At 35.8% G+C, this 27,477-nt stretch overlaps 1 protein-coding gene across 3 annotated transcripts in view; it reads right to left on the bottom strand.

Annotated features, from left to right (window-relative positions):
* The window catches only part of CLOCK (clock circadian regulator), a 135,151-nt gene that overhangs the window by 68,029 nt on the left and 39,645 nt on the right, over window positions 1-27,477 (bottom strand). For 2 of the 3 annotated variants that reach the window (XM_029945680.1, XM_029945679.1), the window contains exons 3-5: window positions 19,122-19,213; window positions 5,392-5,481; window positions 2,879-2,938 (exon numbers count right to left, since the gene is read on the bottom strand). In XM_029945680.1, coding sequence (XP_029801540.1) covers window positions 2,879-2,938; window positions 5,392-5,438 — 107 coding nt within the window. In that variant the 5' untranslated portion in view covers window positions 5,439-5,481; window positions 19,122-19,213. Of the gene's footprint in view, window positions 1-2,878; window positions 2,939-5,391; window positions 5,482-6,650; window positions 7,214-19,121; window positions 19,214-27,477 lie in introns of those variants that run through there. The other variant, XM_029945681.1, reaches the window with a different exon arrangement.

Genomic DNA, 27,477 nt, shown 5'->3' with positions numbered 1-27,477 from the left:
TAAATAAAAATAAACATTAAAAAATATTTATTTAAATACAATGGTTCAAACCTCTTAAAGAAACATAACAGATATTAAACTGATTCCATCAAACAGTGAGTGGTTGCTACAGTAACAGAGACTATGCTAATAAAAGGTAAGGATACTGGGAAATGACAAGCTCTTTCAAGAAATTTACCCAATTCCTATGGAAATTCAGAGTATTGAATTCGTGTACTGAATTGAGTTGCACTGGCTGAGTGAGAAAAGGGTGGTAGTGGGGTATATGTATGCAGGGCATTGCAGGTATAGAAAACCTGTCCAGGAATGAACACCTTATCATAAGTAGTTCAACCTGGCTAATATGGCTAATGGATGGGCTTTCTGTGCCCAAGTATAATACAGTTGGGGCGGGGGTGGGGGGGAGATAAACACTGGAAAAAATCATAAAGTTTTTATGTTACATAAAAGGATTTTAATTTAATCCTGAAAGCCATGGGAAGGCAACTGAAAGGTTTTAAAGCAAAGGAATGACATGAACAGAACTGCTTATTAGTTAAGACCATTCTGGCATCACAGTGATGAAAAGATCAAGGCTTGGTGAAATGAATTCATTTTGCAAATATTCTTGAAAACTTACTGTATGACAAACAAGTCTGGATGTCAGATGACCATTTAGGAGGCAACTGCAACATCCTAGCCTATAAATCATGGTAGTGGCAGTGTTAACAGAGTAGTGTGGGTTTGAGGGTTAAGAGGCACATCTATCAATTCCAGGTAAATCAGAGCTGGTTTTAAGTAGGGAAGCAATAGGGAAATCGGGAAATCTAAGAGGATTCCCAAGTGACTGACAATGCTGTTTATTAAAGTGAGATATAACATGTGATACTGGTTCTGGTACACAGATTGTTAGGAGAGAACTTAGATAGGATGAAATTGCCTGTTTCACATCTCAGAAGACATACACAAAAGACTTAGAAGTGCAGACCTAGTTATATTTCTCTAGAAAAGAGTAAGAAATAAGCATCTGAGAGCTAGCATGTATGAAGTATCTGAACACATGGATGGGGATACAAATAAAAGCCAATATTCACTGCATACTTATGTGCCAGGCACTACTGTAAGCACTTATGAAATCTCACAAATTCCCACGAGGAAGACTTTATTACTTCCAACTTGTCATTTTACAAGTGACAACTGAGGTATAAGGAAGAACATGCCCAGGGTCATATAGCTACCAGGAAGTAGTAATTCAAACCAGCCATTGTGATTCCAGGGGAAGAAAATACACAGAAATCAAATACTGTAAACTCTACCACTGGATCATAACCACTAAGGCAAACTTCACTTCATGATTACATTTAGGCTGGAAGTTCTCGGCCCTTGTGATGACCTCACTGAGAACAGGCCACAGAGGTTTCATTTTGGAGGTGGGTATAAAACTCCCTTTGTTCTTGGTTCAACATTAAGTACTTTAACTTATCATTGTTTCAGTCAGAGTTCAGTGTGGTCCTGCTTAACTCTGATGGTTTTGTGAGATTCTCCACAGTGTCTTCCAGAGCCACAGTATTTTTGGTTCCCTAAAAACATCATCAAACCTTTGGAATCTTCAAAAATAGAATACCTTTAGCATACTTTACCTATCTGTAAACTTGGCCTTTAGCACTGTCCATGCCAATTCCTTAGAGTTCTGCCTTCTTGTTTTTCAGGCAAGACTGATTATTCCTATGTTATCTAGAGATTTTATCTCTACCCTGAAGTGTTTTATATGAACTTTCCTCCACCAGAGGTTTAAGGGATAGGGGATGCCCTATAAATTTTTAGCTCCAAATCCAGGTCTTTTTATTTCCTTGAATACATTGTATAATTGTCCTCAAAATCATCTTCTTAGATAGATTTTAATCATTCATTAGAATATTCTGCAATTTGCCTGGTTATTGTATTTTTCTTATCCCACTAATTTTTTTTCTTTTTTGCTAAATACAGACATTTAGGAACTATTACTTATTACCTGTTTATCTTTTTGTATCTGTGTATAATACTAAAACAATCTCGACCCTTGTCCTAGCACCCATGTAGTTCAACACGGCCAGAAAAAAAACCCCAGGAAGTGTTTACTGCTCACTCTCAGGGACTACAAATTGCTATAATACTACCTGGACTCTCCCCCTCCTAATACTATAATTAACTGTCAACCCTCCTGTTTATGGTAGAAGTCCACATCTACACCACCACAGCTCTAGATCTCACTCCCTCACCTCCACCGTCTGTCTACCTTCCCTTCTATCAGAGAATGAAGGCATGTGAAGGACCCGGGAGCCTACCCTGAAAGAACTCCCAACTGTCAAAGGTGAAACAATCTGAGCAACAAAGCAGCACTGGAGTATAACCTAAAGTATAAAATATGTGTGTGTGTGTGTGTGTGTGTGTGTGTGTATACATATATATATGAGTCCATACAGACATAAATAAATTGGAAAGAAACAAATTTTTTACATAAGTATTTCAAATATATGTAGATATGCCCGTCTCTGGGAGGTGGAGCTTAATTCCTCGCATTCCTACTCTGAAGGTAGGCTACACTTAATAATTTGCTACCGAAGAACAGACCATGTTACAGGGACAACAGTAACTACAAATCCAGGCAAATCCTACCTTAGCCAAATGATGAAGGTTAACATCTTTTGTGATGTTTTATGGATATTACATACTCCTAATATGATGTGATGAGATGAGCACTCTTACAGCATAATCTTATTTAATTTATAAACCACATCCTGATATTCTAAGCTTTCCCACGTGCCAGTTCTTAAGACAGACAGCTTTTGGAAATCACTATTTACTTTTATATTTACTTATTACTCATTTATTTACAATTTTGCATCTTAAGATGAACTACCTTTTGGCTTTGTCCTTGTCATCTTCTTCCGCCAACCCATCAAATATACTACCATCTTCTCTAAAAGAAAAAAGAAAGTCGACAGAGAAAGTAAGAGCAGACTCATTAAGCAACAGCAATACCAAAATCACATATGAATCAAATCACTTACATCTTGGATTTTTGTAGAATTAATGGATAGTACAAATTCATCTAAATGTTAATCTGTTTTCTAATAAATACCAGAAAATTAAAGTTTATCTGTGTTTAGCTATATTTTAAAAAAATTTATCACAAATTGAATTTTAAAACTACTTACTTAGCTTACTGTGTATACAACATGCAAAATCAGAACTTAATCTAACCATAGGTTAATACCTTTTTTCAAACTGTTAGCAATTATTTAGTGAAAACTATAGAAAGTCATTGTATTTGCCATTATATGAAATTATTTCATACGAAATTATTTTTAATAGCATAGTTTAAAAAATTATTGAGACATCATGTTAATAAAACCACAAATTGCTCACGAGCATCACAACATCTAGTATTTAACTTACATTAATACATTTCACTCATTACTGATTCATCTGACAAATATTTATTAGTACTCATGTGCCAGGATCTGTTCCGAACATGAATACAGAGCAATTAACCAGACACAGAGGTCCCTGCTCTCATATGGCTTATTTTCTAGTAGAACAAATCAATAAGGGAATATATGATGACAAGCTTTCTTTTTTTTAAGGGGGCACTTTTTAGTTACTGCAGTGTTACTTTAGTCTGAGTGGTAGGGAAGGACTTGCTGAGGTGGGGACATTTAAGCTGAGATCTAAGTGACAAGAAGGGGTTGGTTATGGGAAGACCTTGGTGAGTAACATTCTAACTAAAATCAAGAGCACTGGTGGCTAACCCCTTAATCTAAGTAGCAATATTAATTTCAGGTGACTTAGGAACTTTACATGAATTCAGTATTCACTTTAGTCACTTTTTTTTTTTTTAATAGTTTATTGTCAAATTGGTTTCCATATAAAACCCAGTGCTTCTCTCCACAAGTGCCCCCCCTCCATGACCATGTCACATGTTTCTGAGGCCTATAAAGGAACACAGAATGCTTGCTGGACCCGCTGCTGAGAACATGTGCCAATCGTGTATCACAGAGGTCCACATCTGGACTTTCCAGGCTCCATGTGTACACTGCAACTTAGGAAAACTTCTGTATGTATATGCATTTTATTGAGGAGAGTCCATAACATAAATGATATTCACAGAAATAATGAACTCCTATTAAAAACTGCTGTTATGTCTGAACACAGTTGTTATATCTAGATGTATTGTTTAGAATGGGAATTGGCAGTTGTTGGAAGCATAATACCACAATCATATTTAATCTCTCAGGAGCAGTGAAGGAACATCCTTTCTGAGGAAACAACTATACATAGAGCCCACCTGAAAATATGGCATAGCCCAAATCTATGGCTGCAGGCAGGGCTCTCTAAGGAAACTCCTTGCCCCTTAGGTCTTAAGTTCTGGTAGAGTATTTATCTTCACTGTTTATCTCACAGGAAAGGGAGACAGGCTGGCCTCAGACGTCAAAAGTCACTTCTGTATACAACTCTAGCTACATAACTCTTAAAGAATCCCCTATGGAAGAATCACACAGTACACTATAATAAAAATACAGGAACTTTAGTGTTAGACAGACCAACACAGGTCATAATTCCAGCTCATCACTTAATTATGTGACCTAAATAAGTTATTCAACCTCTCTGACCTATAGTTTCCTTGGCTGTAAAATCTCATGGATTATTGTGAGGTTAAATGAAACATATGAAAAGTACTCAACACATTACCTGTCAAAGAGTAAGAGCTTAAAATATGTTACATTATGTCATCAAATTAAGAACACCATTGACTTTTATAAAGACTTGACAGTATTTCATGTGCCACCAAGAAAGAAAAAAAATGCTACCAATTAAACTATGATAAGCAATTGTAAGATGAATCTCAGTGTCAGAGGTGTTAAAATGTAAAGGAAATAACAAGTCTTAAAATCAAAGAAACAAGGTTTATTCTTTTCCCAAGAATATGATTTAAAGATTATAATTTCAACAAATAAAATCCTAGTTATAAGTTATAGCGAGCACTTATCAATCTCAAATGCTTAAAGACATGGGGTTAGCACCAACAGATACGGAGGAAAAGAACAATACATAAGGAGATAAAAGATTCTAAAAGATGCCAAGGAAACAAATCCAACTGTCACAATTTCCTTCAGAGCAGCTCTTACCAAATCACTCAAAATTACAGTTCAAGATCTGTTTAGGACACAAGCCATATACACTGGACTTTGGCTATAGATAATATGAACATACCTTCTATTTCACTATGTTTACTCAGTATAGAAACTAAATGTAATAGGATTTATGCTTAAGCATAAAACTCCTTTTATCAGTTTGATAGAGACCATTACTCTAATAATAAATTTTAAAATAGCTTTATAAGATTCAAAATAAAGAGCTCTAAAAACATACCTGTCGACAATTGAGCTCATTTTACTACAGCTTACGGTAAACAACATAACATATTACGTTTTCTTCTTGTGGTAGACATTTGTACTTCTCCTTGAGTAGAAAGAAAAACACATAATCATTAGTTTTTTAAAAAAAAATTTAGGTCTACAAAGAGTAATGTTGAGAAATACTTTATGGTATCATAGATAATTCAAATGTTTTGGTTTATACCAAAGGCTGGAACATTATTTTCAAGCAAATACCTTTAGCTAGGGCACATTTGAGGCTTTTTCCCTTCTAAACAAGGAATACAGAGAAAAAATTGAGGCTCATAATTCACTTTATATTATAAATAAAGGCTAGTACTAATATTTACTATAGGTATTAATGAGACTATGTAAATGTAAATAGGCTATAATTCAAAATGATATATGCACCCCTATGTTCATGCAACAATATTTACAATAGCCAAGAAATGGAAACAAACTAGGTGCCCATTGATAGATGAATGGATAAAGAAGATGTGAGGTGTGTATACACACACATATACACACACACAGAATATTACTCAGCCATAAAAGTAATAAAATCTTGCCAATCTTGACAACATGGATGGTCTAGAGGGTATCATACTAGGTGAAAGAAGTCACTGAATCACTGTTTATACCTAAAACTAATATAACATTATATGTCAACTATTCTTCCATTTTAAAATAACATCTAATCAATAACAAACATTTGTTGAAGCCTATTTTCTATTAAATAGTATGCTAAGATCTAGGGATACAAGGATAAAAGATAATCCCTGTAGTCAAAAATCTGAAATTGAATAGGAAGATAGATTCTCAGATAACGATAAGAAGGATAATGAAGGTATGTAGGGAGGAGTCAGAGGAAATATTCTTGATGACAATGAGTGTGTCAGAGAGTCTAAATTGCTATTACTAAAAATATGGTCCAGGCCAGCCAAAGGCCTTTTATGTAGGGTGGTGCTACCCCAGAACCAGGTCCCACAGTTTTGGATTCTAGACATTAGGTTTTGAATCCCAGCCAGTCGCCTACGAGTTGACGGAAATTGTGGAGCAGGACAGGCCAGCCTTCCACACTACTTTGTGTGGGCTGCCTGAACAGTCAGGTTTGAGACACCCAGTCCATGGAGGAGAGACTGGGGTATTGCCATTTTTCTCCCCCTCACCAACACAGTGGAGCTTCAGGGCCTCCAGTGAAAGCAGAACTTGCTTACACCAAAGCCCACCCCTCCGTGCCTGGGAACTGCTTACCTACTATGGTGGGTCTGACACGGACTCAACCAGAGGGCGCCTCCTCCAGACCAACACAGCCACTGGTCCTAGGCACCAACAGACAGCTGTCCTGTGGTTATGTATGTTACTCTGTTTAATATTTTTATTACTATTTTTTTCTCTTTTCTCTTTTTTTCTACCATCTTCTTTTTTTTTCCCCCCCTTTGGAATTGGGCTCAGTTTCTGACTTGATTTTTGGTCATTTATTATTATATATATATTTTTTCTTTCTTTGCTTTGTCAGTTAATCTGTTTAATAAGGCTTTTTTATTCTTTTTATACCTTTTCTAGGTCTCCTTAATTTTACTTTCTCTTTTTCTGAATTAATGAGCCTTATAGTTTCTGATTCTCTGCTTGGTCTTTTATTTCACCCCTTTCATTTTTCTCTTTGTATGGGACCAAGTCCCCCCCCCCCTTTTTTAATTTCCAAACAAATGTAAGTACAACTGGTGGAAGGTCTAAACTATCCACCACCATGAGTAAGGAGAAGCTTTGTAGAAGAATGACCAGTAGGACAGAGCAGCCAACACACTCCAAAAACACTTCTGGAGCGTGAGGTCCTAGACACTGTATGACCTCTTTTTCTAATGGTTTTTTTTTGTTTGTTTGTTTGTTTTTAATGTCAGCACAGAGCTGATGGTGGGGCTTGAACGCATGAACCATGAGATCATGACTGAGCCACCCAGTCACCTCTGACCCTTTTTAATATAGTCCTTCTCACAGGTGCAGGACATATAACAAGCTATTACAACACATAAAAGACAGAAACTTAGCCAACATGACGAAATGGAAGAATTCTCAAAAGAAATTCCAGGAAGAAATGAAAGCCAGAGAACTGCTCAAAAACAGATACAAACAATGTATCTGGGCATGAATTCAGAATAGAAGTCATAAGACTAACAGCCAGGCTTGAAAACACCAGAGACGATAGTAGAGAACTGCCTTAGAGTTCAAAGACCTAAGAAACCATCATGATGAATTAAGAAATGCTATAAACCAAATGCAAAATAAACTAGATACAGTGACAGCAAGGATGGAAGAAACAGAAAATAGGTGAAACAGAAGATAAAATTATAAAAAATAGTGAAACAGGAAAAAAAGAGGGAAAGCAAATTAATAGACTACCAGGGGAGATTTAGAGACCTAAGTGATTTAATGAAACCTAATAATATCTGTATCATAGGAGTTCTAGAAGAAGAAGAGGGAGAAAGGGGTAGAAGGTTTATTTGAACAAATTATAGTTGAGAACTTCCCCAATCTGGAGAAGGAAACAGATATCCAAGTCCAGAAGGCACAGAGAACTCCCTTCAAAATCAACAAAACAGGTCAACACCACACAATATCATAGTGAAATTGGCAAAATACAAAGATAAGAGAATTCTGAAAGCAGCTAGGGACAAACGGGCCTTAACCTATAAGGGTAGAAACATAGGGGAAGTTAGCAGAGCTGTCCACTGAAAGTTGGCAGGTCAGAGGAGAGTGGCAGGAAATATTTAATGTGCTGAATAGGAAAAACATGCAGCCGAGAATCCTGTATCCAACAAGCCTCTCATTCTAAATAGAAGTAGAGATAAAGGCTTTCCCAGACAAACAAAAACTAAAGGAGTTCATGACCACTAGTGGAAAGCAGCAAAGACTACAAAGGACATGAAACCTGCAGAGAACACAATGACACTAAATCCATACATTTCAATAATCACTCTCAATGTTAAATGGAATAAATCCCCAATCAAAAGACCTAGGGTATCAGAATGGATTTAAAAAAAAAAAAAAAAGACAGGACCCATCTGTATGTTGTCTACAAAAGACTCATTTTAGACCTGAGGACACCTGCAGATTGACAGTGAGGGGATGGAGAACCATCTATCATGCTACTAGAGGGCAAAAGAAAGCCAGAATAGCCATACTTAGACAAACTAGATTTTAAAACAAAGACTGTAACAAGAGATTTATATCATAATTAGGGGTCCATTCATCAAGAACTGACAATTGTAATGTCTATACCCCCAAGGAAGCACCCAAATATATAAATCAATCACAAACATAAAAAAAGTATAGATAATAAAATTGTGATTATAGGGGACTTTAATACTCCACATACAGCAATGTACAGCTCTTCTAGGCATAAAATCAATAAGGAAACAACAGCACTGGACCAGATGGACTTAACAGATATATTCAGAACTTTTCACCCAAAAGCAGCAGAATACACATTCTTCTAGAGTGCACATGGAACATTCTCCAAAACAGATCACATACTGGGTTACAAAATGGCCTTCAACAAATATAAAAGGATTGAGATCATACCATGCATATTTTCAGATCACAAAACTTGAAACTTGCAATCAACCACAATAAAAAATTTGGAAAGTCCCCAAGTACATGGAGGTTAAAGAACATCCTACTAAAGAATGAATGGGTCAACGAGAAAATTAAAAAAGGAATTTAAAAATATATGGAATCAAATGAAAATGAAAATATGAGAGTCCAAACACCCCGAGATGCAGCAAAGGCAGTCCTACGAGGAAAGTACATTGCAATTCAGGCCTATCTCAAAAAGCAAGAAAGGTCCCAAATACATAAACTAACCTTACACCTAAAGGAACATAAAGGCAGCAGCAAAGAAAGCACAAAGCCAGCAGAAAAAGAGAAATAATAAGGAATAGAGAATAAACAAAATTTAAAAAAAAACAGATCAATGAATCTTAGCTGGTTTTTTGAAATTAATAATTTCTCAAAAAGAAAAGAGAGAGGATGTAATAAAATCATGAATTAAATAGGAAAGATCACTACCAACACTACAGAAATATAAATTATTAGAGACTACTATAAAAAATTATATGCCAACAAACTGAACAATCTGGAAGAAATGGATAAATTCCTAGACACTCACTCACCCACTACCAAAACTCAAATAAGAAATAAAAAATTTGAACAGACCCATAACCAGAGAAGAAATTAAATCAGTTATTAAAAATCTCCCAACAAAGTAGAGTCCTGGGCCAATTGACTCACTAGGGGAATTCTACCAGACATTTAAAGCAAATTAATACCTATTCTTTACAAGCTGTTGCAAAAAACAGAAATGGAAAGAAAACTTCCACACTCATTCTATGAAGCCAGCATTACCTTGATTCCCAAACCAGACAGAAACCCCACTAAAAAGGAGAATTACAGGCCAATATCCCTGATAAACATGGATGCAAAAATCCTCAACAAGATACTAGCAAATCGAATTCAACAGTATATTAAAAGAATTATTCACCATGATCAAGTGGGATTTACTCCTGGTCCACAACGCTGGTTCAATATTTGCAAGTCAATCAACATGATACATCACATTAATAAAAGAAAGGATAAGAATCACATGATCCTGACAACAGATGCAAAGAAAGCATTTGACAAAATACAGCATCCTTTCTAAAAACCCTGAAGAAAATCAGGTTAGATGAAACATAATTTAACATCGTAAAAGCCATATATGAAAGGCCCACAGCTAATATCATTCTCAATGGGGGAAAAACTGAGAGCTTTATTTCTGAGATCAGGAACCCGACAGGGACGTCCACTCTCACCACTCTTGTTTTAACATAGTGTTAGAAGTCCTAGCCTCAGCAGTCAGACAAAATAAAATGAACAAAATAACAAAATAAAATGAAAGGCATCCAAATTGGCAAAGAAGAAGTCAAACTTTCACTCTTTGCAGACGACATGATAATTTACATGGAAAACCTGAAAGATTCCATCAAAAAATTGCTAGAGCTGATACATGAATTCAGCAAAGTCACAAAATATAAAGTCAATGTATAGAAATCAGTTGCATTTCGGGGCGCCTGGGTGGCTCAGTCGGTTAAGCCTCCGACTTCAGCTCAGGTCAGATCTCACATTCATGGGTTCGAGCCCAGCGCAGGCTCTGTGCTGACAGCTAGCTCAGAGCCTGGAGCCTGTTTCCGGTTCTGTGTCTCCTTCTCTCTCTGCCCCTCCCCCTCTCATCCTCTGTCTCTCTCTCTATCAAAGATAAATAAAGCATTAAAAAAAATTAAAAAAAAAGAAATCAGTTGCATTTCTATATACCAATCATGAAGGAACAGAAAGAGATTTCAAGAATTGATCCCATTTATAATTGCACCAACAACCATAAAATACATAGGAATAAACCTAACCCCAGAGGTGAAAAATATGCATGCTGAAAACTATAGAAAGCTTATGAAAGAAAGTGAAGAAGACACAAAGAAATGGAAAAACATTCCATGTTCATGGATTAGAAGAAAAAGTGTTAAATGTTAAAATGTCGATACAACCCAAAGCAATTTACACATTCAACGCAATCCTAATCAAAATTACACCAGCATTCTTCTCAAAGCTAGAAACAATCCTCAAATTTGTATGGAACCACAAAAGACCCCAAATAGCCAAAGTAATGTTGAAAAAGAAAACCTAAGCTGGAAGCATCACAATTCCAGACTTTAGCCTGCATTACAAAGCTGTAATCATCAAGACAGTATAGTATTGGTATAAAAACAGACACATAGACAAATAGAGAACCTAGAAATGGACCCATAAATATATGGCCAACTAATCTTCAACAAAGCAGGAAAGAGTATCCAATTGGAAAAAAGTCCCTTTAGCCAAAGGTGCTGGGAGAACTGGACAGCAACATGCAGAAGAATGAAACTGGACCACTTTCTTAAGCTATACACAAAAATGAATTCAAAATGGATGAAAGACCTACATGTGAGACAGGAAACCATCAAAATCCTACAGGAAATAACAGACAGCAACCACTTTGACCTCAGCTGCAGCAACTTCTTACCTGACATGTCTCAAAGGCAAGGGGAAAAAAAAAGTGAAAATGAACTACTGAGACCTCATCAAGATAAAAAGCTTCTGAATAGCAAAGGAAACAATCAACAAAACTAAAAGGAAACTGACAGAATGGGAAAAGATATTTGCAAATGACAAATCAAATAAAGGGTTAGTATCCAAAATCTATAAAAAAACTTGTTAAACTCAACACCTGAAAAACAAATGATCCATCAAAGAAGTGGGCAGAAACCATGAAGAGACATGTTTTCAAAGAAGGCATCCAGATGGCCAACAGATACATGAAAAAAAGATGCTCAACATTGCTCATCATCAGGGAAATACAAATGAAAACAACACTGAGATACCACCACACACCGATCTGAGTGGCTAAAATGAACAACTCATAAAAAACACATGTTGGTGAGGATATGGCACTGTTGGTGGGAATGCAAATTGGTGCAGCCACTCTGGAAAACAGTGTGGAGGTCCCTCAAAAAATTAAAAACAGAATTACTCTATGACCCAGCAATAGCATCAGTAGGAATTTATCCAAGGATACAGCAGTGCTATTTAGAGCAGCACTATCAAAGTAGCCAAATTATGGAAAGAGCCCAAATGTCTATCAATGATGAAGGGGTAAAGAAGATGTGGTATATATACACAATGGAATACTACCTGGCGATGAAAAAGAATGAAACCTTGCCATTTTCAACAACATGGATGCAACTGGAGGGTATTATAGGCGAAGTAAAGTAAGTCAGAGAAAGACAGATACCATATGTTTTCATTCATATGTGGAATTTGAGAAACTTAAGAGATGACTATAGGGGAAGGAAGGAAAAATAAGATACAGAGAGAGAGGCAAACCACAAGAGACTCCTAAATACAGAGAACAAACTGATGGTTGATGGAGGGTAGGGTGTTGGGGAGGTGAGGAAATGGGTGATGGGCATAGAAGAGGGCACTTCTTGGGATGAGCACTAGGGGTTGTATGTAAGTGATGAATCACAGGAATCTATTCCTGAAGCCAGGACTACACAGTATGTTAGCTAACTGGACAAAAGTTTAAAAAATTACATATATATGTATGTATGTGTGTGTGTGTATATATATGTGTGTACATATATATACACATACACCTATATACACACACACACAGTGCAGAGACTACGAGCATTGGGATCATCTGGGACTTTGTTAAAAGACAGAACTGTAGGCCCTATCCCAGTCCCACTGAACCAGAATCTACATCTTAACAGGGTCTGCATGTGATCTGTATGACCATTTGGATGTGAGAAATAACAGACCAGAGCACAAGAAAAGGTAATATTTGAAAAAATTCACAGCTACAAGATAGCAATTTGCAAAGGCAAAGGGCTTTAGGAGATGAGGGAGTATCATATTTGAGAAACTTAGGAAGTTTAGCATTTTCTTTAAAAAAATTTTTTTAAGTTTGTTTATTTTTGAGAGAGAGAGAAAGCACAAGTTGGGGAGGGGCAGAGACAGAATCCCAAACATGCTCTGTGCTGTCAGCACAGAGCCTGACGCTGGGCTTGAATTCATAAAGAGTGAGATCGTGACCTGAGCTGAAACCAAGAGACGGACACTTAACTGACTGAGCCACCCAGGTGCCCCTCTATTAATATTTTTTGAAATGTTTGTTTATTTTTGAGAGAGAGTGAGAGAGAGAATGGATGAAAGAGGGGCAGAGAGAGGGTGACACAGAATCTAAAGCAGGCTCCAGGTTCTGAGCTGTCAGCACAGAGCCCAAACTCACAAACTATGAGATCATGACCTGAGCTGAAGCTGGACGCTCAACTGACTAAGCCACCCAGGGATCACATTTTAACATTTTTTTAAGGAAAAATTTAGTTATGTTACAACTCAAAGTTTTAATGACTAGAGCATGAAGTGAGAGTAAGAGTGAGAAGCAGGGTAAAGGCAAGTGAAGTACAAAAGGGTCTCTTACCCACATTGAAGAAGATTTACTACTTTAAAATGGAATCATATGCCTAGAATTTGTCACCCTATATCCTATAGTTTTTCTGAAGTATAAGGCAGAATTTATTTATACAACATACTTATATCCTACCGTCATGAGTTAAATACTGAACCTTAATGCTAATAAATACCCTAACGGTTTTGAGGTATGAAAACTTAGAAAAGTAGTGTAAATTAATGTGTAACACTAAGTGAAAAGAGATTAAAGGTGATCTAAGAACATGGGATTCTAAAATATTCTATCACCACTTTCAAATGTATGGTCATGAAAGAGCGAGCAAATAATCCTTGATTAATGATGCTGTGCCTATGTGGTTATGGCTATAGAAATGAGACTATGAAGGGCTAAGAATTCTTAAAAGAAAACGAGTGGGGAGTCAGAGGTAAAAGTAAAAGGAACTAGCATTAGATAAAATACTGGTTTTAAAGGTCTGGGTGAACATCAGGAGATGAAACATGGAGTTACAGAATTTTGGAGTTAGAAGAGACTTTAAAGATGATCCAACTACAACCCTCTGGTCTAAGAGACACACCTGTCACCATAGTAACAGAGGCTGCTTCTATCACTAGAACAAAAAGAACAATGCAAAGGTAACAGTCATGTTGGGTGAATTAAAAAGGAACAGTTTTAAAGTTAAAAGGCCAGATCTGAGCCTTATTTATATGGCACCAAATCTATGCCTCTTTAATTATCAAAAGGTAGAAAACAGAGAAAACTAGAAAAAAAACAAAGACCCCAAGAATTAGGGCTTAGACTATAGTAAGGGCCGTCTAGACCAAACCCAAAATGGTTTAGAAGATACAAGCTGATGCTTTATTAGGCTATTTTACTAATGTTGGTAAGAATATTCTTCTAAATATTTATTGTGCTAAGTGAACATAAGATTATATCTTTAACAGTCTAGTCCAAGATCTTTTCTCTACTTTTCTAGCCAACTGACAGACATGCTGTATTTAAGGAAAAGGTAAAGAAGAAGTGAAATAGGTGGAACTAAGTACCAGAGCCAACTGTGTAAAGATTCCCCTTAACTTCTTTAAATAAAGTGTCAAATTAATTAAAAACAAAGTGGTAATGGTGAAACAGCCGAAATGTCTTGTCTAGGGACTACCCCAGACCTCACCCTTTTAGTACAAAAAAAAACTATCCAGAGTCACACTTGCATATGCTGTGGATTCTAATGATTCAGTTTTAGAAGATATGCTGTGTCCCTCCCTACACACAGCGAGGAATTTCAAGTACATAATCTAATACAGATCAAATGTTATTTATTAAAAGTCTCCTTTCTTAAATATTGACATTATTAGACCAGCATAGTATGCAATAATGTGTCTTTGAAAGGATCAGTTACAGTTCCTGGGATTCAAAGTTCACAAATTAAATTACCAAGGATCAAGTTACATCTAGGAATCAAATGTTCCTTTACATAAGCAACTTGAGCTCAATGTCATTAAGTGATAGGACTTCCCGGCTTTCCAGTGTTATTATTACTTTATGATAACAGAGGGCAAGGATGGCATAAGCCTTTTATAAAAATCACTTTAAAGGCAAGCTTCACAAATATTTATGAAATGGGGAGATATTAAGAACTAAGAAACTTTATAAAACATTCAAAGTCTGCCAAATACAGAAGCAGATATGTTTTTAATTCAGCATGCCCAACATTAAATATAATTAACAGAAAATCTCAGGGCCTGGAAATCTTTGGAAAAGAACCCTTATACTTGAAACAACACATTCTGTATTAGAATTAAACTGTGCAGTATCTAATGACATGACACTAGTCCTCTGAATCACATTTGCTGTCACACTTAAGGCTTTCCATTCCTACATCACGAGTTTCTCCCTTAATAAATGGATTTTTCTGATCAACATCTTAGTATTTTACCTTAAAAACAAAACAAAAACAATCCTTGACCCACCAACCCCCCTCAGGTACTGCTCTCCTTTTTTGCTCCCTCTCACAGGAGAACTGCATGGCAGGGTACAGTTGCTGTCTCAACATCTTTACTTCCCTTCCTCCCTTACTTTAAAATTTAGTGTTTATTTTCACCAATATATACATTTCCAAAGTCTAAAGTGTCCACATAGTTTTACAAGACTTCTTAAAAAATTGAAGGCCTCTGTCCTCTGATCTTCAATTCCCACTTTCTACCACTTTCATCCCTTGAACAAATGATCTCTTCTGGCACTTAACTCTCCAATATCCTCTATTTTGCTACTTCTTGATTCCCTCTATTTTATGTAGGATGCTTACACGCTCCCAACTTATTCAAGCTATCCCAATGGAATTACTAAAAGTGTCTCCTATTGCTCTCAAAAGAGTCTTATTTTTTAAGCATCATCTACTGAATTCCACTAAGAAAAATAACAATTTAATTCTTTTTGACTCCCCATCCTTACCTCATTTTACATGCACTTTCCCAAATTCCCAATATCATAATTTTGGCTAAGGGGTTATATTAAGAGTTAACGTTATTATGACTCTGTAAATGCAATTTGCAGCTGAGCCATACAGCACACTACAATTATTTCCCCTTTCTAAATAATTTTCCTGGGAGTTAATAATTGTTTTATTGTTGACTTACCTTTCTATAGACCTATCACCAAGTCAGCCCTAAACTCTTCTCTATGTCTCCTAACATCTTCAAACACATTACACACTCTACCAGTTTAATCTCAAAGCTATTTATCTCAGTGCCCTTTGACCTATCCCTGTTGGGACTGGATGCTCATACAACCAGCAACCAGCAATCATTTTGGGATCATTATTCATAACCTTCTTGGTGACTTCCTGGGTCTCTACTAAAAGTGCATTTTCTATTTCTTGTATCCTATGGCTTCATCTTTTTTGGTTTACTTATTTTGTTGAGTATCTCCAAGAAAGGGAACATGACAGATAAGTATTTTAGAAATCACAAGTCTGAAACGGCCATCAATTTATACTTAATATACTTATACTAAGTATACTTATGTATACTTAGCTACATACTGAATATTGGGTTTCAAATAAGTTTTCCCTCAGAATGATGAAGGCTCCATTGTCTCCTAATTTCCAGAGTATTCTCAAGAAGCCCAAAGCCATTCTGATTATCGATTTTTACATGTGACCTATTTCTCTTATTCTGGAAGCTCCTCTATGTTTAAAATTGTCCTACTGATATGTCCTATTTTGGACTTATTTCCATATCCATAATGGTCACACTATAGGATCCTTCTACTCGGAAATTTATGGACAGTTTTGTTGAATTGTTCTCTATTCTTTATTTCTCCTATTTCCCTCTTTTCTCCCTTCCCATAACTCCCATTATTTCAATAATTAGAGATTCTGACAGTTGCTCCAATTTTCTTATTTTTTTCCTCTCCCATTTTGTTTTACTTACACTATATTAGCCTTTTTTTTCCCACTCTTCATTGAGTTTTTCATTTCTAATTTGGTTTTCTTTCATGTTTCATAGATTTAGCAGCTCTTCCAACCTTGCTTGTGTATTTGTTTCCATTTTTACCTGCTTCATAAATGGGGTAAATTTTACTGACCTGGTCTCCATTTCCCTGAACTTGGTAAATTCATTTGGCATAGTCTTTGGCTCTCACATAAAAGGTTTTCCTATAATGCTTAGAGATCTCCGGCTACCAAATCATTTAAGAGTGCGGTCTAAAAAGATCACTGAAACGTTCTGTGTGGTAGGTCTTACTGACTATGAACTTTAGCAGGGGTATCATGTTGGAATATTTCCTTGGGGAAATTCTTTAAGTTGGTATCTTCAGCTCTCTTCTTTTAGGCTGGTTACAATTTCCAGAGAAGAATCTTCTAAACTATTGACTGAGGGGCGCCTAGGTGGCTCAGTCGGTTAAGCCTCCGACTTCGGCTCAGGTCAGATCTCACGTTCGTGGGTTCGAGCCCCCTGGCAGGCTCTGTGCTGACAGCTAGCTCAGAGCCTGGAGCCTGCTTCTGGTTCTGTGTCTCCTTCTCTCTCTGCCCCGCCCCCTCTCATGCTCTGTCTCTGTATCAAAAATAAATAAAACATTAAAAAAAATAAACTACTGACTGAAAAATTATAAAAATCTGGTAGCCCCAGTTCTTAGTCCCTCTATTTTCAGTATGGGACTCCCATTCTCAACCAAGTCTGGTGCATCTCAATTTTAAACCTGCTAGAGAATAGACCTCAAGACTTCTGCTAAGATAGGGAAGGGGCAGTTGCTTGGTATTCTAAAATCAAGAAAAAGGTCTATGGAGTATAATCACCTCTTAGATGGGCAACATACTGGCCTGTTTTTAGTTCCACTCATATTCCTATTTACAGAAGTAAAGAGTGCTGTCAATTCCTGACATTTTAGAGGCTCTATAGTGCTGTAAAGTTTGATTCTCAGCATTCTCACAGCTGATTCAGGGTTTTAGGGTCTATATGATAGATACCACACTTCCTTTTGCTTTTCAGGCTCCAATTTTTTTTTTTTTTTTGCATTTGTTTCCTCTCTTCTTTACTTTTACAAAGTGACAGCTTTTGTTTAAAAAAAAATCCCTTTACTTTAGCTTTAATGGAGTTTCAAGGGGGGAAAAAAGGGAATTGCATTTTTTGCCATCTTTATCTGGAAATTCCCCATTTTCTCTTCATCAATTTTAATCAGGCTTTCACCCTCACCCACTCCCACTGAGATGGTTCACTCTTATCAGAGGTTAAAGAAAATTCATGTTGCCAAATGCAATTAATGGCTGCTTTACTCTACTCTAACTGATCATTTCTACATTTATTAAATACTTTTCTCTTTTTGCCTTCTGTAACAGAACACTTTCCTGATTTTTCATCAATCTCACTGGTTTTTCCTTCTCCTCTGATTAATACTGGCATGTCCCAAGACTAAATCCTTCACAATCTGTGCACACTTCCTATGTAATTTCATCTAGACATACGTCTTTAAGTATCTCTCTATGCCAATAACTCCCAAATCCACATCCTTAGACATGATTCTCAACTTCAGAATCTTATATCCAACTACCTTCTTGGTATTTCTACAGATTTTACAGGTGTCTAAAATATTATACAGCAAAACAGAACACCTGACTTTCCTGTAAATTTGCTCCTTGCCCAGATTTCTTCTCCAACCTGAATTTCATATACTCTTCCCTTTATTTATTATATTCCATCCTATGTTCCTAGCATTCTATGGTCATTTTGGTTTCACTGTCTGTAAATCTCTTATCTCAGATCTTCATAGGGCCAGCACATTCTTGCCATTCAGATATTAACTAAAATATTCTTCTTCAATGATGGCTTTCAAATATCTTAATATTTCTTTCAATAATGAAAGCAGTCACCAGTCTCTGTAACACATAATCTATCTTAATTCTGTGCATTGAACTAATGACAAATGTTTCACTGGTTTATTTGTCTTCCCTCCTTTTAGAATGCAATCCTAATGAGATGAGGGACAGCATCTGTCCTGTTTATCAATGCATTCTCAGTATCTAAAATAGTATCTAAATATAGCAGATACAATAAACATTTTGAAATAATACAAGAAGAAAAAATTTTAATAAAACATCTCTCAAATTAGTGTGTCAAGATACTTTATGGATTCATTTATATATTTTGCTTGAAAAATGTCATTCCAAAGTACATTCTAAGATACAATCTTTTCATTACCTTTTGTGTTTTTGGGATCTTTTAAATTGCTTCTTCAGAAAACTATAGGTTCAATGTATTCTTCTATATGGCTGACCATCAGTCTCAGAATTCTGTTTAAACAACAAAATTATTTATTAGATTTACTCAACTTATGTAAGTTTATCATTAAAAAGTTTTACATAAAATTTAGAACTTAAGTAACAGAAGTGTACATAACAAATGTTGAACTTACAAATTATTTCTAAAAGACAACTTAAAAAAATAAAGAATAAATGAAGTAACTTAATCCTAGTACAGAAATTACGACAAAAGTAAAAAAATAACTACAAAAATGCATTAATAAGATATACAATAAGAAGATGTAATTTGTGATGTTGATAAAGTGTAGAAGAGAAAGAAGTGAAAGAATAGGTTTCTGGGCATTATCAGTTTAATATAGATTTTCAAAACTGTAAAATGTTTTATGTAAGACCCATGGTTAAGCACGAAGAAAACACCTAGAGAAGAGCCACAAAAGGAAATGAGAAAAGAATCAAAGCATGTCTCTCTCCCACACACACACACACACACACACACACAAAATCAACAAAACACAAAGGAAGACAACAGGAGGAACAAAATGGCAGAAAACTTGAAAACAGTCAAAAACAAATAACAAAATGGACATAGTAAGTCTTCCCAAATCAGAAATTTCTTTAAATGTAAATGGACTAAAATCAGTAATTAAAGAGTCAATGGATCACACAGAAAGTAAGATCCAACCATTTGTGGTCTACAACAGACTCACTTTCTCATTTTAGATTTAAGGACATACAAAGGATTAAAGTAAAAGTGAAAATATTCTATGCAAATGTAACCAAAAGAGAGCAGAAGTGGCCATACTTATATCAAACAAAATAAACTTTAAGTCAAAAACTAACAAAAGACATAATAGGATGTTATATAATGATAAAATTATAAAAAGGAAGATGTAACAATTACATATACATTCAACACTAGAACACCCAAGTATCTGAAGCAAACAATGATGAAACTGAAGAAAGAAATAGACAGCAACACAGTAAGAGATTTCAAAATCCCAGTATCAATAAGGATAAAATATCCAGACAGAATATCAATAAGAAAACAGACACCTTGAATAACACCACAGACTAAATCAACTTGACAGACATATACAGAACATTCCACACAATGGCAAAAGAATACACATTCTTCTCAACTGTACATGGATATTCTCCAGGACAGATCATATATTAGGTCACAAAATAAATCTTAATAAATTTAAGAAGACTGAAATCATACCTACTATCTTTTCTGCCCACAGTGGAGTAAAATTAGCAATTGATAACACAAAGAAAACTGGAAAATTCACAATGCATAAAAATCTAGCAATCTATGGATCAAAAAGGAAATCAAAAGGGAAAAAAACATCTAGAACAAACAAAAACATAACCTATCAAAACTTATGGGATGCAGCAAAAGCAATACTAGGAGGGAAGTTTACAGTGGTAAAAATTACATTTAAAAAAAAATCTCAAAAATAAATCCTAACTTTACACTGCAAGGAACCAGAAAAAGAAAAAACAAGCCCAAAGTTAGCATAAGGAAGGAAATAAAGTCTCAAGTAGATGTAAACAAAACAGAGGGGAGAGAAACAATGGGAAAAAAATGAAAAAAGGAGTTTTTAGAAAAGACTGACAAAGTGAAAAACTTTTAACTAGACTAAGAAAAAAAAAGATAACCCAAAATTGGAAGTGAAAGAGACAATACTACAACTGACACCGCAGAAATACCAACAAATTGGATAACCTGGAAGAAGTAGATAAATTCTTAGAAACACATAACCTACCAAAGCTGAATAATGAAAGAATAGAAAATCTGAACACACCTATAACTAGTAAAGATAGTGAAACAGTAATCAAAAACCTTTCAACAAAGAAAAGCCCAGGACCAAACAGATTCAACAGGAGAATTCTACCAAACATGTAAAGAAGAATTAATTAACACCAATCTTTCTCAATCCCTTCCAAAAAATTGAAGAGGGAACACACCCAAACTCATTTTATGAAGCCAACATCACATTCACATCAAAGCCAGACAGACCCCACAAGTAAACTACAGGTCAACATCCCTGATGAATATAGATACAAAATTCCTCAACAACATATTAACAAACCAAATCCAAGGGCATATTAAAAGGATAATACAGCATGACCAAGTGGGATTTATCCCTGGGATGCAAGGTATGTTTCAACATACAAAAATCAATATAGCAAATCTATAAAACAAAGAATATCATATAAATAGATCAATGAAGAACAAGCATTTGACATAATTCAACACTGCTTCATGACAAAAACACAACAAGCGAGGAACAGATAATAATTTTCTCAAGATAACAAAGGCCATATATGAAAAGTCCATAGCTAACATCATGAGCAACTGTAAAAAAACCTGAAAGCTTTCCCTCTAAGATGAGGAACAAGGCAAAGATGCCCACTCTCATCACCTGTATTCATCATCACACTGGAAGTTCTAACTGGAGTAATTAAACAAAAAAAAAAGCTTATACAAATTTTAAAGTAGGAAGTAAAATTATCCCTGTTCACAGATGACATGATCTTACATGTAGAAAACCCTAAAGATTCCACCAAAAAAAAAAAAAAAAAAAAACCCCATCAGACTAACAAATGCCAAAGTCGTAGGACACAAAATTAACATATAAAAATCAGTGGCATTTCTATGTAGTGACAACAAATAATCTGAAAGGGAAATTAAAAACACAATGCCATTTACAACAGCATAAAAAAGAATAAAATAATTATGAACAAACTTGACCAAAAACGCAAAAGACTTGTACACTTGAAACGACAAAACATTGCTGAAAGAAGACACAAATAAATGGAAACATATCCCGTGTTTAAAGAAGATATACTATCATTGAAATGTCTATACGACCTAATATGAGCTATAGATTCAATGTAATCTGTATCAAAATCCCAATGGTATTCTCTGTAGAAATTAAAAAAAAAAAATCCGAAAATTCATATGGAACAACAAAGGATTTCAATTAGTCAAAACAATCTTGAGAAACAGGAACAAAGTTGAATGCCTCACACTTCCTGACATTACAAAGCTACAATAATCAAATGGTATGGTAATGGTATAAAGATGAACACACAGATCAACGGTGAAGAATAGAGAGCCTAGAAATAGGTCTCGGCATATATGGTCAAATGATCATCAACAAGCGTGCCAAAATGACAAAATCAGAAAGCATACTGTCTTTAAAATATGGTGCTGGGAAAACAGTATATCCATATGCAAAAGAACCAAACTGGATGGACTCTAACTTACACCATACACAAAAATCAAATCAATGTGGATTAAAGACTTAAATGTAAGACTTGAAACTATAAAACTACTAGAGGAAAACAAAAGGAAAATTTTCAGGACACTGGATTTGGAAATGATATCTTGGATGTGACACCAAAAGCAAAGGAAACAAAAGCAAAAATAGGAAAGTGGGACTCTTTAAGTTAAACAACTTCTGCACAGCAAAAGAAACAACTGAGTGAAAAGGTGATCTATGGAATGGGGTAAAATGTCTGATAACCATATATATCTGATAAGGGGTTAATATCCAAAATACATAAGGAAACCCTACAGCTCAGCAAAACAACAAACCCCCACAAATAACCCAAATAAAAAACCAGGCAAATGACTTAAACATTCCCCTTAAGACATAAAAATGTCCAACAATTATATGAAAGATGCTCAAAAATCAATTATAAGGGAAATACAAATCCAAACCACAATGAGATATCATTGCATCCCTGATAAAAAGGCCATTATAAAAACAACAAAAACAGAACAGAATGAAGTTTGGCAAGAATGTGGAAAAACTGGAACTTTGTTCACCGTGGGTGGGAATGTAAAAGGGTCCAGTTGCTACAGAAGACAGCAAAGAAATTTGTCAAAAAATTCAAAATAAAACCACCATATGATCCAGCAATTTCACTTCTGGGTATTTATGCAAAAGGAGTAAGAATAGGATATTGAAGACATCACTGTACTCCCATGTTCACTGAGCATATTCACAGTAGCCAAGAGGTGGAAGCAACCTAAATGTCCACTGACAGAAAAATGGATACAGAAAATGTGGTACGTACATACAATGGAATATTATTTAGCCCACAAAAAGAAGGAAATCCACTGCTATCTGACAACATGGATGAATCTTGGGGACATGATGCTAAGTAAAATAAGTCAGTCACAGAAAGACAACGCATCATTCCACTTACATGAGGTACCTAAAGCACTCAAACTGATAGAAGCAGAAAAGCAGAATGGTGGTTGTCAGGGGTTTGGGGAAGGGAGAAATCAAGAATTGATTTTTAATGGATATAGAACTTCATAATCATGCAAGATGAAAAAGTTCTAGAGATCTCATACTGTACACACTTAGAAATTTGAAAGAGTAGATTTCATATTATGTGGTCTTTTCTCTCCATCCATTTAATCTATATGTCTTTATAATTACAATAGGTTTCTTGTAGACAACATACAGACCTTGTTTTTTGATGCATTCTGACAATCTTTGCCATTTAATTGGTATATTTAGACTGACATTCAAAGTGATTATTGATAAAGCTGGCCTAATATCTACCATACTAATCACTGTTTCTACTTGTTGCTTTGTTCTGTATTCCCATTTGTGTCTTCCACTCTGTCTTTTGTGGTTTTCAACATCTCATATGATTTTTTGAGTAGTTTGTAGGATTCCTATTCTCTCCTTTCTTCACATATTATGGGTTCTTTTAAAAACTTTTTTTAGTGGTTTTTACCTTTTTTAGTATCTTTTTTTAAAATGTTTATTGAGAGAGAGAGAGAGAGAGAGAGAGAGAGAGAGAGAACAAAATGTGCAAGCATAGCAGGGGCAGAGAGGGAAAGAGAGAATCCTAAGTAGGATCCACACTGTCAGTGCAGAACTCAAAGCAGGACTTGACCCCATGAACCATGAGATCATGATCTACACTGAAACCAAGAGTCAGACACCCAACCAACTAGGCTACCCAGGCACCCTGGTTTTTACTTTTTAAAGTGGTTACCCTTCAGTTTATTATATACATTTTAAGAAGTTTTTTCATATATATATATATATATATATATGTACGTGTGTGTGTACAAACATATACAAACATACACACACACATTTTTTTAAGTAAACTCTACCCCCAAAATGGGGCTTGAACTCACAACCCTGAGATCGAGTTGCATGCTCTACCTAGTAAGCCAGCTGGCCATCCCTACAATATACATTTATAACTAATCCAAGTTCACTTTCAAATAAGACGATACCACTTCAAAAGAAGTATACCTTATAATAAACAAATAATCCTAATTTCTCCCTCCTATCCCTCTTATTGTCAATCATTTCACTTACCTATAAGCATGTATAAGTGTGTGTATGCATATGCACATAAACATGTTAATTCACTACTGTTATTTTGAACTGTTATTTTAGATTAAGAAAAATAAGGTTTTCCTTAAACCTTTATTTACTCCTTCTTCAATACTCTTACTTTACAAACTTCCAAATTTCTAATTTATACCATTTTCCTTCTCTCTAAAGAACTTCTTTTAATATTTCCTTCAAGGCAAACCCACAACCAAAATCTTTCCTCAATTTATTTGTAAAATCTTTATTTCTCTTTCATTTTTGAAGAACAGTTTCACAGGGTAAAGAATTCTAGGTTGTTGAGTTTTCTTCTCAAACTGTAAAAACTTCACTCTCTGTTCTTCTTACGTGCAAGTCAAATGTAATTCTTTGTTCTTCTCTCTAGGCAGTGTTTTTCCCTCTGGTTTCTTTCAGGATTTTTTTTCTTTAGATCTGATTTTCTATAGTTAGAAAATGATAGCCTAGGTTGTTTCAGGGGGGCATTTATCCTTCTTGGTGGTCTCAAAGCTTCCTGGATCTTGATTTGGTATCTGGCATTAATTTTGGGGAAATTCTCAGTCATTACTATTTGAAATCTTTCTTCTGTTCCTTTTTCTTTCTCCTTCTGGTGTTCCCATTGCAAACATATTACAACTTTTGCAGTTGTCCAACAGTCCCTATTCTGTTCTTTTCAGTCTTTGTCCTCTTTTTCATTTTTTTAGGATTCTACTGAGACATCTTCTAGCTCAGAGTTTTTTCCTCATGTGTCAAGTCTACTAGTAAGCCCATCAAAGGTGTTCTTCATTTCTGTTACCAGTGTTTAATCTCTAGCTCCATATTTATATCCTAAGGATTTCCATCTTTCAGCTTACACTGCCCACCTGTTCTTATATACTATTTTATCCATTAGATCCCTGAGCATATTAATCATAGCTGTTGTAAATTTCTGATAGCTCCAACCTTTGCCATGTCTGGTTCTGATATTTACTCTGTCTCTTCAAGTTGTTCTTTATGCCTTTTGGTGTGCCTTGTAATTTTTTCTTGATTGGTGGCGTGATGTGTACTAGTTAAAAGGAATTGCTGTAAACAGACCTTTAATCACATGGTGGTGAGGCGTGGAGGAAGGAAAACATTTTACAGTTCCATGATTAGGTCTCAGTCCTTAGTGAGCCTGTGTATCCAGACTGTGAACTTTACCAATGTTCCTCTAGATTTCTACTATTCACTGTGGGAACCTGGTCAAATCCTGGAGGTAAATCTCATGATGTTGTTCAGGCACCCCTATGACTGAGTCCCCTTGGAGTTTTCAATTGTGAAAGTTATCCATAGTAAGTCTCCAGAAATTTGTCAATAATAGTTCTGGTTCTACACTGGTTTCTGAGGTAGTTTCCACTTGTGAGTCTCTGTTCTAGGACGCTGGGACTTCTTATATTTGTTTGACTCTCCAATCTTGGGGGAGAATGCCCTATGACTGTGAGGTCTTCACTGGGTCCTCTTCTCACTTACATATCCAAGAGTTGTTGATTTTTCAGACTTTTTAGCTTTTTACTTATTGTTACGATCGACGTGGTGACTTTGTTTTCTTTTTGCCATAATACTTTTTTTAAAAAACCCTAAAAGCTAGGGTCACTTTAAATTAACAAAAAATTGTTCTTTTAATTTTTTAAAATAGTTTATCCTCGGGGCGCCTGGGTGGTTTAGTCGGTTAAGCGTCCAGCTCAGGTCATGATCTCATGGTTCCTGGGGTGGAGCCCTGCGTCAGGTTCTGTGCTAACAGCTAGCTCAGAGCCTGGAGCCTGCTTCAGATTCTGTATCTCTCTCTCTCTTTGACCCTCCCCTGCTTGCGCACTCTGTTTCTCATGAATAAATTTAAAAACTTTAAGAATATTTAAAAAATAGTTTATTGTCAAGTTGATTTCCATATAACACCCAGTGCTCTTCCCCACAAGTGCCCTCCTCCATGATCATCACCCCCCTTCTCATTTCCCCCTCCCCCTTCAGCCCTCAGTTTGTTTTTAGTATTCCAGAGTCTCTCATTATTTGCCTTCCTCCCTCCCCCTTTTTTTCCCCCTTCTCCTCCTCATGGTCCTCTGTTAGGTTTCTCCTGTTAGACCTATGAGTGAAAACATATGGTATCTGTCCTTCTTCGTCTGACTTATTTTGCTTAGCATGACACCCTCGAGGTCTATCCATTTTGCTATGAATGGCCAGATTTCATTCTTTCTCATTGCCATGTGTATACCATTGTATAGATAAACCACATCTTCTTAATCCATTCATCAACTGATGGACATTTAGGCTCTTTCCATGATTTGGCTATTGTTGAAAGTGCTTCTATGAACATTGGGGTACATGTGCCCCTATGAATCAGCACTTCTGTATCCTTTGGATAAATTTCTAGTAATGCCATTGCTGGGTTGTAGGGTAGTTCTATTTTTAGTTTTTTTAAAAACCTCTACACTGTTTTCCAGAGTGGCTGCATCAGTTCGCACTTCCACCAACAGTGCAAAAGTGTTCTTCCCCTCTCCACATCCCCGCCCACATCTGTTGCTGCTTTGTTATCTTAGCCATTCTGACAGGTGCGAGGGGGTATTTCATTGTGTTTTTGATTTCTATTTCCCTGATGATGAGTGATGTTGAGCATCTTTTGATGTGTCTGTTGGCCATCCGGATGTCTTCTTTGGAAACATGTCTATTCATTCTCTGCCAATTTCTTCACTGGATTGTTTTTCAGGTGATGAGTTTGGTAAGTTCTTTCACAGATTTTATCTGATATGTTAGTGCAAATATCTTTTCCCACTCTGTCCATTGCTGTTTAGTTTCGTTGACTGTTTCCTTTGCAGTACAAAAGCTTTTTATGTTGATGAGGTCTCAGGAGTTCATTTTTGCTTAATTCCCTTGCTTTTGGAGATGTGTCGAGCAAGAAATTGCTGC

Source organism: Suricata suricatta, chromosome 1, assembly GCF_006229205.1.
Source record: "Suricata suricatta isolate VVHF042 chromosome 1, meerkat_22Aug2017_6uvM2_HiC, whole genome shotgun sequence".
NCBI lineage: Eukaryota > Metazoa > Chordata > Mammalia > Carnivora > Herpestidae > Suricata > Suricata suricatta.
The sequence above is the reverse complement of the archived record's forward strand: the minus strand, read 5'-3'. Positions and strand labels throughout refer to the sequence as shown.